An 18,895-nucleotide genomic window follows, 5' to 3' on the forward strand; every position below is an offset into this window, starting at 1 on the left:
CAATCTGCATCTGTGTACCCACAAAGTCTGACGTCATCCTCTCGAGTATATTTCAACCCATACTCATTTGTGCCGCGAATGTATCTTGGAATATGCCTCGTTACTTCCCAATGTACCCTTTTCGGTTCCACCATAAACTGAACTGACTAAGGGTATTGATTGTGAAGCAAATATCTAGCCTAGTGTTGACCAGATACATGAGAGATCCAATGAGTTGTCTAGACAAGGTGGGGTCGACATCCTTGTCATCTAATGCGTCTATCGTCTTCCAGTTGGTAATCATGGGTGTAGACATGGGTTTGCAATCCTCCATTCTGAACCTCTTCAAAATATCTGTAGCGTATCTTCTTTGCCCGAGGAAGATCTCCCCATCCTTCTGCCACACTTCCAAACCTTGGAAATAGTGCATCAACCCCAAGACCTTCATATCAAATTTTGCGGCTAGGTTCCTCTTGCAATCCTCTATGAGCCCTGATGATCCTGTCAAGAATAGATCATCCACATACAAAACTAGAATTAGGGGCTCATTATCTACCATCAAAGAGTAAAGGTTGGGATCTGTGTCACTCTTGACAAACCCCATCTGCTGCATGTAGGTGTCAATTCTACCATACCATGCCCTGGGAGCCTGCTTGAGCCCATATAGAGCCTTCTTCAATTTGCACGCATGTGTGCGCCTCTCCAGAGTCTCAAAGCCCTCTGGTTGTTCCATCTACACTTCCTCCTCTATCACTCAGTTCAAGAAGGTTGTCTTGACGTCCATCTGGTGAATTTGCCATCCCCTCTGAGCTACTAGAGATATAACTGACTAGATAGAAGTGTATCTGGAATCTAAGGCAAAAGTTTCCTCACAATCTATCCCTTCCTTTTGTGCATACCCCTTTGCCACAAACCTAGCCTTGTATTTTTCCACACTTTCCTTTACCGCATATTTGATCTTATAGATCCACCTCAAGTCGACAACTGATCTGTCTTTTGGCCTTGGCACAACCCCCCAAACATCATTTGTCATGATAGAGCTATACTCTTCTACCATGGCATCTATCCACACCCGATTTTGTGCAGCCTCCTGAAAGCTGGAAGATTCTGCAACTTAAGCTACCAATGCTTGGTATCTATCAGGTTTTCTGCACTATCTCTTTCTCGTCCTAGGAGTTCAAATAAACTCTTATGCATCTCTTAATGTTTGACGAACCTCTTTGCTGGTTCAACCACTAGTCGTGGGAGGTTCTGCCAGCTCCTCCTCATCCTGTCTCTGCTGCTCCATCTGCTGAGAACTCCTCGGATTTCCTACACTTGAGGAAATACTGGTACTGGTCACAATACTTGACCCTTGTGACTGTCCCCCTACTAGACCCACTGGCTTCCCCTACTGTTGGACTAAAGGAGCTTCTGTTCACTGATTATGATCACCTGCAGGCATCTCACAAGATCTCATGAAAGCTCGGTCCTCCATGAACTTCACGTCTCGCCTTACTACTATCTTCCTATTGCTAGGAATGTAGATTCTAAATGCCTTTGAGGTTTTGTTGTACCCAACGAAAAACCCCTTCTCTGCAGTCTGATCCAGTTTGGTCCTTTTATCATCTAGCACGTGACAATAAGCAACGCTACCAAAAATTTTGAGGTGGCTGACTTTAGGATGCTTCCCTGTGAAGACTCCTTCTAGCGTTTTCTTCCCCAACGCTCTATGAGGAGCCCTATTCTGAATATACACTGTCGTGTTACATGCTTCTACCCACAAAAATCTAGGGAGATGCTGATCATATAACATAGTTTTGCAGCGCCAACAATGGTTCTGTTTTTCCGCTCCACTACATCATTCTACTGTGGATTATATGGAGCTGTCCATTCTCTCTTCATGTCTTCCTTCGCACAGAAATTTGTGAAGTCTTTATCAATATATTCTCCACCATTATCTGAGCGAAGCACCTTGATTTTCTTCCCTGTCGCATTTTCCAGGAGAGCTTTAAACTCTCTGAAACAATCAAAGACCTCATGCTTGGTCTTCGAGAAGTAGATCCATGTTTTCCTGGAATGATCATCAATAAAGGTGACGAAATACTCGACACCACTGAGAGCTATAGTGGACATTGGGCCACAAAAATATGAATAAGTCCTAACACACCATTAACTATGTTGTCACTCCTTGGAAATGCTGCCTTAGCATACTTCCCAAGTACGCATCCTCTACACACATCATCATGTTCAGTTCCAAGTTCAAGAACCCTTGTTACGGTTTCTTTGAGCACCCTGAGTGCTCCATGGTGTAGATGCCCCATTCTCCTGTGCCATAATTCATTCAGCTCCTTCCCATTGCTATTGTTACTACCTATAAGTGCCATTGGAGAATCGATTTGTAACCGGTACAACCTGTTACTTCGAACTCCAATTTATCTTACCTTTTTCCAGCTCGAATGTTTGACATACACTTTCTTCCCCACGAAGTGAACATCATACCACTTATCCTGTAACTGGGATACTAAAATCATGTTCATACCCAATCCTGGCACATGCAATACATCTAAAGCATTGGTGGTTGCTCTTGACTCCCCCCGAAAATCTATGGTACCTCTCCCTACTTGAGTACATTTCGTTATGTTTCCCATAGTAATCTGGAAATCTATATGCTCCTCTTTGTGGCCAGAGAAATATTCTCTAACCCCTGCCATGTGAGTTGATGATCCACAGTCTATATACCAGACTCCTTGTGAAGTTGATCCTACTAAGCAAGCAAATTCGTCTTCCAATCTGGAAGACAAATCTGAAGTTTATTGAATGTTGCTTTTGTCCATGGCTATACTTGAAAAAATGTGTTATTCCTCTTTTCCTCCCAATGCGGATTCTGCTCTACAACCTGCAGCAAAAACTCTCTGCGTCCAACTAGGATTCTGCTCAGCGAAAATCTGAGCCGCAACTACTGCTCCCTCTGACTGCTGGAATCACTAATCTAGGCAATTCAATTTTCCTGCTTCCTTTCAACTGAAAAATTGAATTGCTGCCCTAGCAACTCGAACTACATGTTTTGGGCTCTGCACAGTTTCTCTAGGAATTTTGATTTGTTGCTCCCTCTGAACAGCGAAATTCCTTTCTCTACTTTTGAGCTTCCCGGTTGATCAATTAAGCTTTGATACCATGTGAAATTTTATCTATTGCAGCGACTGGAAATTATTCTTCTAACTCAAAAATTAATTATGCAGTTTATTTGCTACGGAAAATAATGAATAAAATCACAGCTGCAATTTTCACCATAAAACTACAGCGGAAAATAGAATACAGGAAACTGAGAAATTCTAGCAAACACACAATTAGTTTGAAACAATTATTTTTGGACAATTGTCCCCGGAAAAACCCAACTTGGGAAAACTAGTGCAGCAAATGAGGGTTTTATTATTGATATTTAGCAGCAATTCTAAGTACAATAATTTAAATGCCCAGCTGGCAATCTAATCTGAAGAAAATACTGGCAAAAATATTGTGAGAATTTCTCACCCCACAGTTATTTCTTGCCTTTGAAATAGCTTCCCCAGCTTCTGTGCTGAGTTGCTTGTGTCACCCTCTGCGCAGCAACTATGCTAGCCCTCTGAAGGTTTCGGCCTTCTTTCCTTTGACTCTTCCGGGAACTGAAAAACTTCTTACCAGAATGCTATTGCTCTCCTCTTCCACCTACTACTCACCCTCTGGCTCTATCTTCTCTGTTTAGATGCTGCTGCTGAGAAAATCGAACTGTCTGGGCAACTAAGTATCTGCACTGGATGATCTCCATCACCACATCAACTTTCTTTTATAATCCACTGTTGGGGCACCAACGGCCAAGATTAAAACTTAATCAATGGATAGGATCATTTCTAGGTCGATCCGTGTGAGTTTCTAAATGATTCACGCCTTATCTCAATTAATACTAATTAATTAACCATAGTCCCTAAGTTTACACTTAGAAAATATTTAAAAATCGGTTAATAATCTAATTGAGACACTTTTAGGCAGAATTTCCAAAAACGATTTATGAGTTTTTGAGATCTCATGTATTCTAGCCTCTCCACAAAATTTCGTGGCCAGAACACATCCGATGCTACAAAAACTAACAATAGAAATATTGTCATACGTCATACATCATATACATGGTTACTGTCATCGTAAAATAACTATGATATAGGAGCTATCATAGAGTCACTGTATCAAAAGAGTCATGTTATTGTCATTAAGGAACAACATTGTTGTCAACATATGTCGTACTCATACATCCAAGTTACCGTAGATTTCTTACATCCTTGACATCAAGTATCATCACTAAATATAGAGCAAAGCACATATAAACATTGAGCCATAGAGAAGCGTGGCCACTGAATAATGTCACCGAAGCATTAACATAGTTATCCTAGCATATCTACAAAATAATGTATATGCCACTAGAGCATAGCCAGATCATCTGAATAGCATGTTCACAGTAAAAAGAGTTCGGAGAGAATGCTTGATGACATCACACTTGAAATATGAATGATTGTAGCGAGACCGTGAACCATCAAAATTCAAGGCGCTGAAATTATAGATTAACGCACAGTCACAATGCCATTGTGAAATTAAACAATATTGCAAACCTTTAGAGACTAAATTCGAAACATATGCTTAGTCATAGAACAATGTCATATGTGAGAGCCACCAGAACAATGATGGATGAGAGAGAGACCATAAGTGAGAGCCAGTGAACGATATCATATGCAATAGCCATGTCGACATCAAGACTGTAACATATGTGATGCCAAGACGGTGCCAAGACTGTAACGTGTTGAGAATGAGTGGGCCTACAGATTTGTTGTGCGATGCTAGAGATATGGTCGCTCCAAATAATGTGCGCCATCTGAATTGCGAACCACCTTCATGTTAATTTTTGTAGCATCGAATGTGTTTTAGCCACAAAATTTGGTGGAGATGCTAGAATACATAAGAGTTCCAAAACCCAGAAATCGTTTCTGGAAATTCCACCTAGAAGTGTCTCAATTAGATTATTAGTCGATTTTTAAATATTTCCTAAGTCTAAACTTAGGGAATATGGTTAATTAATCAGTATTAATTGAGATAAGGTGAGAATAGTCTAGAAACTCACACGAATCGATCTAGAGATGATCCTAGCCATTGATTAAGTTTTAATCTTGGTCGTTGGTGCTCCAACAATGGATTATAAGAGGAGATCGATGTGGTGATGGAGAATGTATCAGAATCACTTAGAAAATTCGATTTTCTAGAGTAGCAGCAATCAATTGTCGGAGATTTTGAGCTTCAGTGAGGTAGCAGAGATAGTGAGGGGCAAGGGCAGTGATTCAGAGGAAGTTTTCCAGATCCAAAGAGGCAGCAGTAAGAGCGTCGAGTTATTCCCAAAGAGGCAGTGCAGACGATTGCGCAGTTGCTTCAAGTTGGAAGTTCAATTTAGTTGAGGAAAAAATTCATTCTCAGTTCCAGAAGCCAGGAAAGTCTTCCAGAGAGCCAGAGAGACAACTTCCTCAGCAAAGGCAGGCAAAAGGACTTCATCAGAGACTGGTTGGAGGCTTGACGTCATAGAGATTGCGTAGAGGCTGACGCAGAGGGTCCAGGAGGCCGAGTTTTCTAAAGGCATGTGGTGTCGGGATTGCTTATGGAGGAAGGGTAATTTCCCTTCAATAATTTTTCCCAGATTTTCTTCTTGTGGATTGTCAGTTTTAGGCATCCAGATTGACCTCATATTTTCACTATTGCATAATAATAGAAACCCTCACTGTTGCACCGGTTTTACCAAGTTGGGTTTTCCGAGACATTTGTCCAAAAATAACATGCCATTTTCTTTGTGAAGGTTGCAGTGTCTGTTGGGTCCCTATAATACTAGTGATTACCCCATTACTATTGTAGTTATACCCCTTATTAATATTGTTGTGCCCCTATTGCCCCCATATTGTTATTATTGTGCCCCATAGAATCCCTCTATTGTTATTTTTGTGGCTTTATATTATTATTGTTAGGTCGGCTGGATTATATTGTGACTCCTTAGACTCCTATATATAGAAAGGAGGTTTTGTCATTTGTATCATCCAAGAATTGTTCATTTATGTAATGTAAAGGAGGTTGCCCCCTCGAAGAGGCTGAATTCTAAGGCGTTGATCTATCTTTTCTATCTTTTCTTGAGCTGGTTTCATAACATTTGGTATCAGAGCTTTGGATTCTAGGGTTTCGCTGCTCCAAACAGGTCATCGTGGCATTTTCGCTATAACTTTTTTTCTGCGACGTTTCAGAAGTTGCAAAAAAAACCCATTTGAGAAGAAATCGCACTAAACCTCGGGTCCGAATTTCAGAGCTTTTCGTGCTATATTTGCGGAGATATGATCTGAGGAAGTTGGTCTTTTTGCAGACTCCTGAATTACATTCCAAACAAGTGACCTAGGGAAAATCGTCATAACTTTCTCTCTGGGGATCGGATTGAAATTTCGTAAGAAGCTACAGAAAGAGGACGGACTCTAGTTTCTCGTATGCATTTTTCAGATCCAAAGGTTGAAACAATGACTCGTGCCACGTCGTACAAGTTCGCTCTACTAAACCAGTCTATAATCAAGTCACTGTGGGAGATTTCGCATGACTCTTCCGTGGAGAATCCAATTTGCGTCATATTGTATCTCATGAAGGAGTTAAGGTAGACCCTAGCAAAATTAAATCCATTAAGGAATGGAAAATCCCCACATCCATAAAGCATCTGCGAGGATTTCTTGGGTTGACAGGGTATTATCGCAAGTTTGTTAAGAATTATGGGAGAATAGCAGCACCGCTAACAACATTATTGAAGAAAGATGCATTTTCATGGACTCCGGAAGCAACAAAGGTCTTTGAACATCCTAAAGAGGCAATGTGCCAAGCACCGGTCTTAGCTACACCAGACTTCACAAAAACCTTTATTGTGGAATGTGATGCTTCAGGAAATGGAATTGGTGTTGTTCTAATGCAAGATGAAAGACCCATTGCTTTTGAAAGTCGTCCAATCAAGGGAAAGTTTTTAAGCAAAGCTATTTATGAGAAGGATATGTTGGCAATACTCCATGCACTTAAGAAATGGCGACCCTACCTAATGGGAAGACACTTCAAGGTAAAAATGGATCATGATAGCCTTAAATATTTTTTAGAACAAAGATTATCCTCTGAAGAGCAACAAAAATGGGTCAAAAAGATGTTGGGTTATGACTTTGAAATCATCTACAAAAAAGGGAAGCAAAATGTGGTGGCAGATGCACTCTCAAGAAAGGATGAGGATGTGGAAGCATTGTTGTGCGCCATTTCTATTATCCAACCAGATTGGATAAACGAAGCAAGGGAGGAATGGAAGAATGACAAAGAAGTGTGGGCACTTATTCAAAAGCTACAACAAGATTCCAGTACGTCTGATACATTTAGCTGGCAAAATGATTCGTTATGGCACAAAGATCGCTTATACATCTGTAAGAATTCCCAGCTAAAACAAAAGATTCTTATGGAATTGCACACTTCTCCCTTAGGAGGGCACTCAGGATTTCTAAAAACTTACCACAGGGTTAAGAAGGAATTTTTTTGGGATGGCCTTAAATCAGATATTCAAAAGTTTGTGGCGGAATGTTTGGTTTGCCAACAAAATAAAGTTGAAACAATTAAGACACCAGGTCTATTACAACCTTTATCCATTCCAAGCCAACGTTGGGAGGAGGTTTCAATGGATTTTATCACAGGTTTACCCAAGTCTGAGGGAAAGAGTGTCATCATGGTGGTAGTTGACAGACTTACCAAGTATGCAAACTTTTATGCATTATCACATCCATTTAAAGCCAGTACGGTTTCTACTGCATTTATGGAAACAATTCAAAAGCTACATGGAAACCCAAAGATTATTGTAAGTGACAGAGATCCCATTTTCACTGGAAATTTTTGGACAGAATTATTTTCTTGTCTTGGTACTCAGTTAGCTCATAGCTCATCTTATCATCCTCAATCTGATGGGCAAACTGAGATAGTAAACAAATGTTTGGAAGGATATCTTCGTTGCTTTGTATCTGATAAACAAACACAATGGGTCAAATGGTTGCCTCTGGCTGAATGGTGGTATAACACTTCCTTCCATACAGCAACAAAAATGACCCCATTTATGGCACTTTATGGGTATCAACCACCATCCATCACATCATATTTAAGAGAAAATTCTAAGGTTCAAGCAGTGGAACATCACATTGAACATCAACAACAAGTCCTCCAACTCTTAAAGGATAACCTCGTGTTGGCACAGAATAGAATGAAACAACAGGCAGATCAACATCGCAGTGAAAGAAGTTTTGATGTAGGGGATTGGGTATTCCTATAGCTACAACCATATAAGCAAATGTCCTTCAAGCAAGCTAAGAAGGATAATAAATTATCACCAAAGTATTATGGTCCATACAAGGTGTTGCAAAAGATTGGTACTGTGGCATACAAATTGGAGCTTCCTGCAGCTTCTCGATTGCACCCAGTTTTCCATGTTTCATGTTTAAAGAAGGTTATAGGCGACAAGCTCCCAGTTCAAACAATATTGCCAGAACTTGACGAGGAAGGAAAAATTATATTGGAACCAGAAGCAATCATAGAAACAAGAATTAGGCAGCTACGAAATCGATCAATTTCAGAGTATCTTATCAAGTGGAAGAACTTATCCGCTGAAGATTCCACATGGGAGGATGAGAATTTTATGCAGAAGTATCCAGAACTACTCAAGTGTTGAGGACAACACTTTTTTGAAGGCGAGGGGCATGTTGGGTCCCTATAATACTAGTGATTACCCCATTACTATTGTAGTTATACCCCTTATTAATATTGTTGTGCCCCTATTACCCCCATATTGTTATTACTGTGCCCCATAGAATCCCTCTATTGTTATTTTTGTGGCTTTATATTATTATTGTTAGGTCGGCTGGATTATATTGTGACTCCTTAGACTCCTATATATAGAAAGGAGGTTTTGTCATTTGTATCATCCAAGAATTGTTCATTTATGTAATGTAAAGGAGGTTGCCCCCTCGAAGAGGCTGAATTCTAAGGCGTTGATCTATCTTTTCTATCTTTTCTTGAGCTAGTTTCATAACAGTGTCTTTAATTCGTTGTTTCCATAGCAATAAACTGAATAATTAATATATCAGTTAGAAGAATTAATACCAGTTGCTACAATAGGATTCCAGTTTTGGAATTTTTACATGGTATCAGAGCATAAGTGATCAGCCAAGAAGCTCAGAAGCAGAGGAGGAATTTCGTTGTTCAAGTGAGAGCAACAGGCCGAAATTCCTGAGGCAGCATAGTGCTCAGACAGGCAAGCTAAAATGTCGGGGCAGTGGTTCGATTTTCAGTTGCAAGGGTGCATAAAATTCAATTTGCCCGGGAGAGTGATTCCAACAATCAGAGGCAGTAGCTTCAGCTCTGATTTTCGCTAAATAGATTCCTTGGTTGGACACAAAGGGTTTTGTTGCAGTTTGCAAAAGTAGAATCCGTGTCGGGTGGAAGAGAAAAGCACAAACAACAGAGTGAAAATTTCTCTCAGGGGACTTCAAGTCTCAGAAGTTCAATTTTCCCAAGCAAATTAGCAGTAGCAGCTAGTAGATCCACGCATTCCAGGAGGGAGTGCAAGTAGCAGAGTAGCAGAGGGAAAGAGGGAGTTTTCAACATGATCAGAGATGGTCACAGCAGCGCTTAGAGATCAGGATAGGTTGGATGGTTTATCCAACTGTCATCTAGAAGGCTAGGATGTCCTTCCTTCTAGATGAATATGTCCTCAAAGCCCACATTGATAATGTAGTGGCAGTTCCCCAAGATGCGGATCAGCTGAAGGAATACCTGAAGGAGATGGCACGGGAAAAGCGGTTGATCTTGGATGGAATCTGGGACCATATAGTCTCACATGTGGCAGAAAAAGGTACAGCCAAAGAGATGTGGGATGCTCTCTCCACGCTATACCAAGGTACTTCCGAGCAATGGAAGATGTTCCTAGAGGAGAAGCTAAGATGCATCAAGATGCAAAAGGGGGAAGGCATAGATCCCTTCCTCACCAAGATTCAGGAGGTCCGAGACTAGCTTGCATTTGTTGGGGCAGTGCCTCAACCTTCAAAGCTAGTGCGATTAGCACTCAACAATGTCTTTGAAGATTGGCAGGTCTTCGTCCAAAGTATATTAGGCAGAGACACGCTACCAAGATGGGACCGAATATCAGTCGATTAGCAACAGGAGGAGTTGAGACGAACTCTGTTGAAGAGCTCCATCAGTGGCAGCAATAGCAGTGGACAAAAGATGATGAAGGAGGAGGAGAATGTGGCCCTCGCATCTAAGGGTCCCAGTTAGGGACAAGGGGAGCAGAGAAGGAAGAAGAAGGACCTATCTAAGGTCAAGTGCTTCAAGTGTGGCGAGTTTGGCCACTAGAGTACCCAGTGTTCTCTAAGGAAGGACAAAGAGGAGAAGCAGAGCCACGCAGCAGCACATGGTGAGATAGATAGGTTGTCCTCCAAGTTGGAAGAAGACTTCGCAATGATGGCAGCCATACCTCCAGGAGTGAGGTGGGGTGACTTGGAGTTGTAGCCCCAGAGAGCCCCAGAGAGCTCCAGAAGTGATTTCTCTTCTATTAATAGTTGCTTGTGAGTGTTTTTTATTTCTTTAGATTAGGATCTTCTTTTATTTAGGTTATTAGTGTTCTTCATCAAACAGCTACCAATGCATAAACCATAACAAGACAAGAGACACATAATATATGCTATCAGCCACGGCCAAAAACTCTCACTCTTTGAGAGGAAAACCCAAACAAATTCTTCTTCTTATAGAGATTCCAATTGATGAATACCAAGACCACGACCCTTGACCTATTTTCCACTCCAAGACCAAGACACAAGTTCTCTTGATGAGATCCTTTGACAATGACAGTCAACCTTCTGCTCCTTTCCTTTTCTCGACTCCTCTTCCACTTCGACCTTCTTTAGCTTCAAACCTTCGGCCTCCCTTCTAGACTTGATCTTCTTATCTAGGCCTTCCTTCTAGACTTTACCTTCTTCTAATTCTTGTCTCAGCCTCCCTTCTAGATTTGACCTTCTTTCCAACTTGCTAAGAGGAGTGCAACTCTTTCTTGGCTCCTTCCGCTGCAACTAAGCCTCAAACTTAACAATTTCTCGGTTCCTTCTATTGTAACTAAGCTTCAGACTTCGCACTTTCTCGGCTGCTCTTTCTCGACTCCTCCTTCTGTTGTACTTCGCACTTTCTGCTTCAAACTTGATCACCGAAATTTTGTGTCTAAATGAAATTCGGACGGCCCTATTTATAGTGGTTTGCCTCTATAATAAGCTGACTTGAATAGGGTGAGCCGACATGACTGTTTGGAGGAGTTAATTAATTCCATTTGAAGCCGACTTGAAGAGGGATGCCTTGTGCTTGTCTTGGAGGGCTACTTGACATTTCTATTGACTCATACATAAGTGTAATATGCCCAAGAAGGGTCCTTCATACATGACATAGACTCAAATTGACTTTTATGACTAGATGACAAATCCTAAAGGCTCACAATGGGAGCCATCACTAAAATAAAATTCCTTGCTCATGAAACCCATGAGACAAGCATTACAATAATAATTTTATTTTTCTTCTTTTCATCAATTACATAAAATCACAATTACATATGTCATTATGAAGACCGAACCTAGTTATACTTTTCAACAGATCAGTGGTAGTTGCTGCCGTCAGAGACCGAGTGACAATTGCAGACTAGTAGCAGTCAGATGCTGAGGAGCGCAGTGCAGTGTTAACAGCAAAGCAGGTGGCTCAATGCAGAGTTGACAGCAGCGCAGAGTCTCCAGTGACAGTGCAAATGCTAGTAGCAGTCAGACACTCGGGAGACAAATGCATTATATTGATCACAGATGATTCAGTATTTAGGATGATTCTCAGTTCATAAAGCTTCTGAAAATCCCTAGTATTAAAGCTCTGATACCAACTGATATGATCACATTCACAGTAATGTTAAGATACATACAACAAATCAAAGAGCAAGTATGCAAGCACAATAAGAGATTATCGGAAATGTAAATATATGTATACTACAGATTGTATTAGCTATCTATGAAAGTACAGAATTGGTGGAGAGTGGACAGTTTTTACCAAGTCTCCTAGGATTAAAAACTAAAATAGAAATATTGAGATGAGTGATTATCTTCAACCAATTCAGTTACGGAATAATTTCAATAATGTAGGTAAACATTTAAATTATAAAGTACAAAGGTATAACATGTGAAAGTGTAAAATAAATATATAATACGTGTGAACCTATTCAGTAGAATAAATCCCATCAACTTTGCACCCTGCTTTAGGGCATATATTGGAAAATGCCAGATAGGGTCCCAATATTGTGAAAAAAAACATCTTTAAAATACTCAGGGTTTTCTTTAAATCTTTTATGGGTGTTTCTGGTGGGCATTTGTCAATGTCTAACAACATCATAATTTGATTAAGTACAATTTTGTTTAAATGTTCAAATGCAAAGCGCCCTCTAGAACGCTATCACTAATTTTTTATATCAAGGTATGTTTTTCCTATCCAACAATTAAGTAACAATCCTTTATTGAATTCACATTATTGAAACCCAGGGTTAGTTTTGATATCCAATTCTAAAAGCCCACAAAATCATTTTCCATGCAAAAATTGTAACTTCCGGATTCAATAGTTGTGGTGCATTTTATAAGTGATTCAAATGTTTCTGCAGCCACTCATGGAGCAAATAAAAAGGTTCAATTCTGGAGTCAAGAAAAAGGACAGAAATGAACTCACTTGAAGCCCATCCGCCTCTTCTTTTGTCATGTAGAGAGGATCTGGTACATGCATCTTGAGTATCTGTAATGTTCGTCCCTGCGCATCAGTAGCCTTGGAAAGAACAGAATAAGCCTCAAGTGAGCGTTCATATTGTGGATCATCTTCATCATTAGTCCATGCCAGCATAACCACCCCCGGCCTTACAAAGCAGCACATGTTATCTATGTGTCCATTGGTATCATCGTCTCCTGAAATATAAGTATTGCAAAACAACATGCTTCATGGAATTCCAACAAAATGCAAATTCAGAATAAATTACTATTTACACTTTAAAGAGGTCTATCATCTTAGGCAAAGAACTAGGAAAAAAGCGTTGTGATTAATTCCCAATTCTGTAAAAATTAAACATGCAGGAAAATTTGAAAGTGTGGAAACAGACGAGCCATATAAATCATTGTATAAGTTGCCATTTTGGCATTCATAACTAAATCTACAACATATTTTGCCAAAAGGGTGTACTGCATATAAAACCAGTTGTAAAATCGCGATGGGAATAAGCCCATCAGAGGCAACTTCAATGGAGATTACTACACTGCCACCAGATGTGACTCCAGTGAATATGACTCCTTTAGATGTGACTCCACAAAGGGCAACCCTAACAGGAGACTCAATCAAGCTTCAAATTTTTCTAATAACTTACAAACAGCTATTAACAGAAATTTATACCAGAATATCAAACTCTAGTGGAAATTATAACAGATCATAGTTGGTGTTATCTCAAACAGGAATGTTTCACACTAATTTGCAGGAGATGACTAAGTCACAAGAAGTACCAGTGAGAAATATTTTAGGAGGAGAGCTACAAACATATTGTGCAATAATGGTGTGGAGCAGAAATTGCAGAGCATCAGTGTGCAACAGTGACCTGTCTAGCAGCCAATTTGCAAAGCACCTTTGTGCAATAGCAACCTGTACAACATAGAATTTGCAGAGCATCATTACATCTAAACAACCTATGTAGAAATGTAATTGAAGTAGTATCATCATGCAGCCACAATATTGCAGTAATGTGGAGGTTGGAGGTTGCTCTCAGCCTTGCAAGGAAGTCAACAAATTTTGGAATTGGAGATATTGCTTTCAAATTTCTTAGGGTGGCCATTTGGCCCCTCCACCCTCCCCTTAGCCCTCCCCCTTTCCTTTCCATCCCCTCCCCTTCCCTTCACCTCTCTCTTCCCTATTTGCCCCCCACATCCCTTCCCTCTGCCATTCTCCTCTCATTTTCCCCGTCGCTCCCCTCTCCCATCTAGTCCCGCCTCCCCTCCTTCCCGCCATGTTCTCCACCCCTACCCACCTCATCCCCATGTCGCATCATTACATGTGAGCCCTGGCCTGTCATGGAGCCTTGTGACAAGAGCGTCCTCTGCTTACATCTACGACGTGTCGGGGTTCGTCACCATGGCACTACACTTGTTCATGAAAGAGACCTTTGTGTGTGTATTCAGTTCCCACGTCCTAGTTCAAGGTGCAAAGGACGGCACACCACCTCAAGGGATTGCAGGATTATAGGGATTTCAGAGCAACATTTAATTCCGGTGCACAAAAAAGCCCAGTTTGCTCATGGGAGGATGCTTAGGATGGGAAGGATGGACCAGGAGCAGTGCTGGGATTTTATGGCGGACGGCTGGGAAATAATGGAAGTCCATCGGGATCTCAACTGCATCAACTTCTTCACACAATACAACATCATCGCACATTCCTGCAGTTGCTATAAAAGGAATAATAGTATGTTCAGTTTTTATGGTTTAAGGTTCTATTTTGCTCAAGTGGCCTCTACGATGGCCTGGCGGCTGAAGCTGAGGTTGTTGCGACTCAATTGTTGGGTCTGGGTTGATGGGCAAAAACTCAAGGAGTCGGATGTACCTGAGATTTTGAGTGGGAAGCTTCAAGGGGCCGCGGGTTTGAGTGCAATTGAGGGTCTAAGTGTTGTTGCTAGGTTGGGTGTCGTTATTTTGCTCAATTGGGAGGAGGTTCAAGACCAGAACCTCGGGGAAGAATTGAGCTCGACCCGCAGAGGGAAGTTTGTTTGAACACAGTTGATTTTAAGATTGTTGTTGGAGAGAAGGTTTATAAACCTCGAGTCTGTGAGGGTGTCCTGGGTCAGATCCCTGGGGCTTTGTTGGAGGCTAGTGAGGTGGACAGGGTGGTGGAAGGTTGGCTCCTAGACTAGTGGGTCAAGCACATCCTGGAATTGAGCGGGAGTGATAGAAGGTTTTGGGACATTCTGGGTAGTCTGAAGATGGATTTAAGTGTGCAGAGTTCAGAGGATAGTTCCTAATCGGGCTCTTGGGGCAATCGCAGGCCGAGGTCGGGGGGGCGCAAGTGGGAATTTCTTTGGTGGGTAGGAGAAATCGGCCAACCTGCATCAACTGTGTGCAGGACCACCTGGATTTAAGGAAGGCCTGGTTGAACTGCAACGCAGCATACATCATCAACAACAAGAGAACCTGATGATGCAGGAGAGACAGCTGGAAAAGAGGGAGCGTATTCGACAACTGGAAGATGAAGTAGATGCACTGCGGCAACAAATTGAGCAGTTGAAGCTCAAAGTGGAGGAGAGCAGCAAGAAAAATGAGGACTCTACAGAGTTGGACCTGAACAAAGGCACCAAAGAAGTCTCCATTGCCTGGACCTTAACAGTCTAGCGCCAATGGATATTTAATTTTTATAAGTTTTTTCTCACAGTTTCTAAATGGCACAATGTAAATGTAAATATTTAATGCTTCAGTTTTGTCGAATTTATAGTTGTAGGAGCTCTGGAATGGGGAATTTTTGTGAGCAGAACAGAGAACACTTATACAGCAAATTTGCAGACCAAATGATATATCATCAGCCCTTTGAAGGCTTGAAAAAACTATGTAAAATCACGGTTTTGTTTGTGAATGGGCGCGCTATATTTATATAAAAAATCTACTCATTTTGGTTTAAAAAAAAGATGTCTACAATATGCTCGTTTCTGGAACAATGGCTAGGTGAATAGTGTTGACCTCAACATGATGTCGAATCAAATGATACTTTGTATTGATATTCTTAGTTCGATCATGGAACTTTGGGTTCTTGGCCAACTTTATTGCAAAAGTATTGTCAATCAAAAGAGGAGGAGAATGCATTTGTTTCTCCAGCGAATCTTCAAGAATTTTCCTGAGCCACAAAATTTCCTTCATTGCTTCTACAATTGCCACATATTCTGCCTCTATTGTGGAATCTGCTAGAACTGACTGTTTGTGTGACCTTCAAGAGACAGCTCCTGATCCAAGACTCATAACATAACCTGAAGTAGATACTCCATTTTCTTTATCACCATCAAAATTTGAATTAGAGTATCCAATCAAGCTGAAGTCATCCACCTATGTATACTTGAGTCCAAAGTCTTGAGTTCCCTTCAAGTAGCTTAGAACTCTTTTTGCAGCAAACCAACGACCCTCAAAAGGCTTTTGCATAAACCTAGAGAGGATTCCAACAACAAATGAAATGTTTGGTCTGGTAGTAGTCAGGTAGTTAAGACTTCCTACAAGTTGTTTGTACTTTGTTGCATCCTCAAATTCATTTCCTTTTGTGGATGTGAGCTTTAAATTTTGTTCCATTGGAGTGGTCAAAGGATTGCACTTAGCCATGCCAAAAAATTTCAACAGATCTCCAATGTACTTCTTCTGAGAGAGGAATATAAACTTCAAACGCTGAGTTACTTCAATACCCAGATAGTAGTGAACATATCCCAAATCTGTCATTTCAAAACCTTTCCTCAATTCTTTCTTTATGGATGCAATATAATTTTCATTGTTCCCTATCATCAGAAGATCATCTACATACACCACAAGATATACAACAGTTTTTCCAACTTTCTTGACAAACAAAGTTGCATCATCAAGATCATAGTGTTTGAAATTTAGTTTTAGAAGATGCTCAGTCAATTTCTTGTACCAGGCTCACGGTGCTTGCTTGAGGCCATACAAGGATTTGACAAGCTTGCATGTTTTGTGCTCTTGTCCCTTCACAACAAATCCTTCTTGTTCAGACACAAAAACATTATCTTTCAGATATCCATTCAAGAAAGCAGTTTTTACATCCATTTGATGGACTTCCCAACCGTTTTGAGTTGCCAAGCAAAGAGAGACTGTATGGTAGGCCATTTTGTTGTGGGGGAAAAACTCTCCTCATAATCGAACCCTTCCTTTTCGTGCAAAACCTTTTGCCACAAGCTTAACTTTATGCTTGTCAAGTCATCTACTTTATACTTGTTCTTGAAGACCCACTTGTAGCTAATCGGTTTGGTTCCCAATGGAGGGTCCACTAGCTTCCAGGTTCCATTCTTTATCAAAGCATCATACTCTTTCTGCATTGCTTTTTTCCATTCATCATGCAAAGCAACTTCTTTGAAAGAAATTGGTTCGAAATCTGTAGACAAATTTAATTCACAATCATAAGAAGCATCCATATCAATAGGTGAATCATACATCACCTCCATTCTGTCTAGTAGAGCTTCTTGTTCTTGTCTTTCCAACCTCATCAGGACAAACACCTTCAAGTGTTTTGAAGCATTGTTTTGGAGGACCTTTCTAAGATGACCCAAGTTTTTCAGTTGACTAAAATGGGGTTGAATCAAGATTTAGCCTTCCAATTCTCTCAACGCACCACTCAAAGTGTCTTCTTGATCAGTGGTTGGAGCATCATGTGGGGGAGAGAGTGCTTCAGAAGGAGACTCCACAGATTGATCCAGTATAGGGATCCCCCCTTCAAGATGTGGAATCTCATTATCAAATTCTTGAAAATATTTTGCATGTCCGAATCTAGCCAAGCGATCAAGATACCTCTCAACAACATTGTCAGTCTTGGAAGATTCAAGAAAGATCACATCTCTAGATAATATAAATATCGTATTTACTTCATCATAGAGACAATATGCTTTAGAGGTATCTGAGTACCCCAAGAAGATATACATTTTCGACTCCTTGCAGCAAGTATGTTTCTTTGTTCCTTAGGTATCAAGGCATAATAGGTGGAACCAAAAACCCTGAGATGTCTCACCGAAGGAATGTGGCCATACCACATTTCATAGAGAGTCTTGTTTTTGAGAGCACGAGATGGGCATCGATTTTTAATATAAACTGCACATAGAACTACATCAACCCAGAACACTAGCTTTACATTTTTTAAAAACATCAATGAACGTACCATATTTAAGATTGTCTTGTTCATTCTTTCAGCTACACCATTTTATTGAGGATTATAAGGCACTGTTGTTTGATGTTTGATCCCATGCTGGCAAAGATAGTTTTTAAATTCATTTGAAGTATATTCTTTTCCATTATCAGTACGAATAGAGCCAATATGAGATTGTGTATCATTTTCAATCCATGCATGAAATTTTTTGAAAGTTTCAAAAGCTTTAGATTTGTTCTTCAACAGATATACCCAACACATTCTAGTGTAGTCATCAATAAAAGTCATCATGTATTTATTACCATTTGCAGAAGGAACAGGCATAGGGCCACACAAGTCAGAACGCATGAGCTCAAGCTTTCTATGTGCTCTAGAATGAGAATCATGAAATGACTGTTCGTTGTGATTTCCTAAGGTACAAGCATCACATTGCTTAAGTTTCCTAGGAATGGTGGGCAAACTCGTAATACCATTTATCTTCAATAGACGAAGACTATCATAGTTTAGATGTCCAAATCTAACATGCCATAAGAGACTGGATGGTGGTGTACGTTCATCATATTGAGAATTGTATGCAAAGTTTTGTGCACGAGCATAGGTTCCTTACATCTTCAAGAGTCTTTCTTCTTTTGTCCCAGTCATGACAAGTGAATTGCATGATGATTTTCTCAACTCAACCTTGCCATCAAACACGTGAATGGAATGTCCTTGTTGGCGAATGTGAACTAAGGACAAAAAGTTTCTCCGCAACTCTGGGAGGTAGAGAACATCACGCACAAGAAAGCCAGGGAGACTAGGTAGTTTGAGCCTAATGGTGCCAAGCCCAAATGGCTTGAGTTTTGACTTGTCTACAAAGTAGACTACTCCATCAACATTGTCAGTGAAATCTTCA

The 18,895-nt window shown here is 40.5% G+C and overlaps 1 protein-coding gene across 12 annotated transcripts in view; it reads right to left on the minus strand.

The window, feature by feature from the left end:
- The window catches only part of LOC149250709 (agmatine deiminase-like), a 270,021-nt gene that overhangs the window by 69,974 nt on the left and 181,152 nt on the right, over positions 1-18,895 (minus strand). For all 12 annotated transcript variants that reach the window (XM_089459211.1, XM_089459210.1, XM_089459209.1 and 9 more), the window contains one exon: positions 12,805-13,034. In XM_089459211.1, coding sequence (XP_089315337.1) covers positions 12,805-13,034 — 230 coding nt within the window. The remainder of the gene's footprint in view (positions 1-12,804; positions 13,035-18,895) is intronic.

The sequence above is a fragment of the Pinus tabuliformis genome, chromosome 7, assembly GCF_031772625.1.
Source record: "Pinus tabuliformis cultivar Carrire ecotype Pingquan chromosome 7, CPIR1, whole genome shotgun sequence".
Taxonomy (NCBI): domain Eukaryota; kingdom Viridiplantae; phylum Streptophyta; class Pinopsida; order Pinales; family Pinaceae; genus Pinus; species Pinus tabuliformis.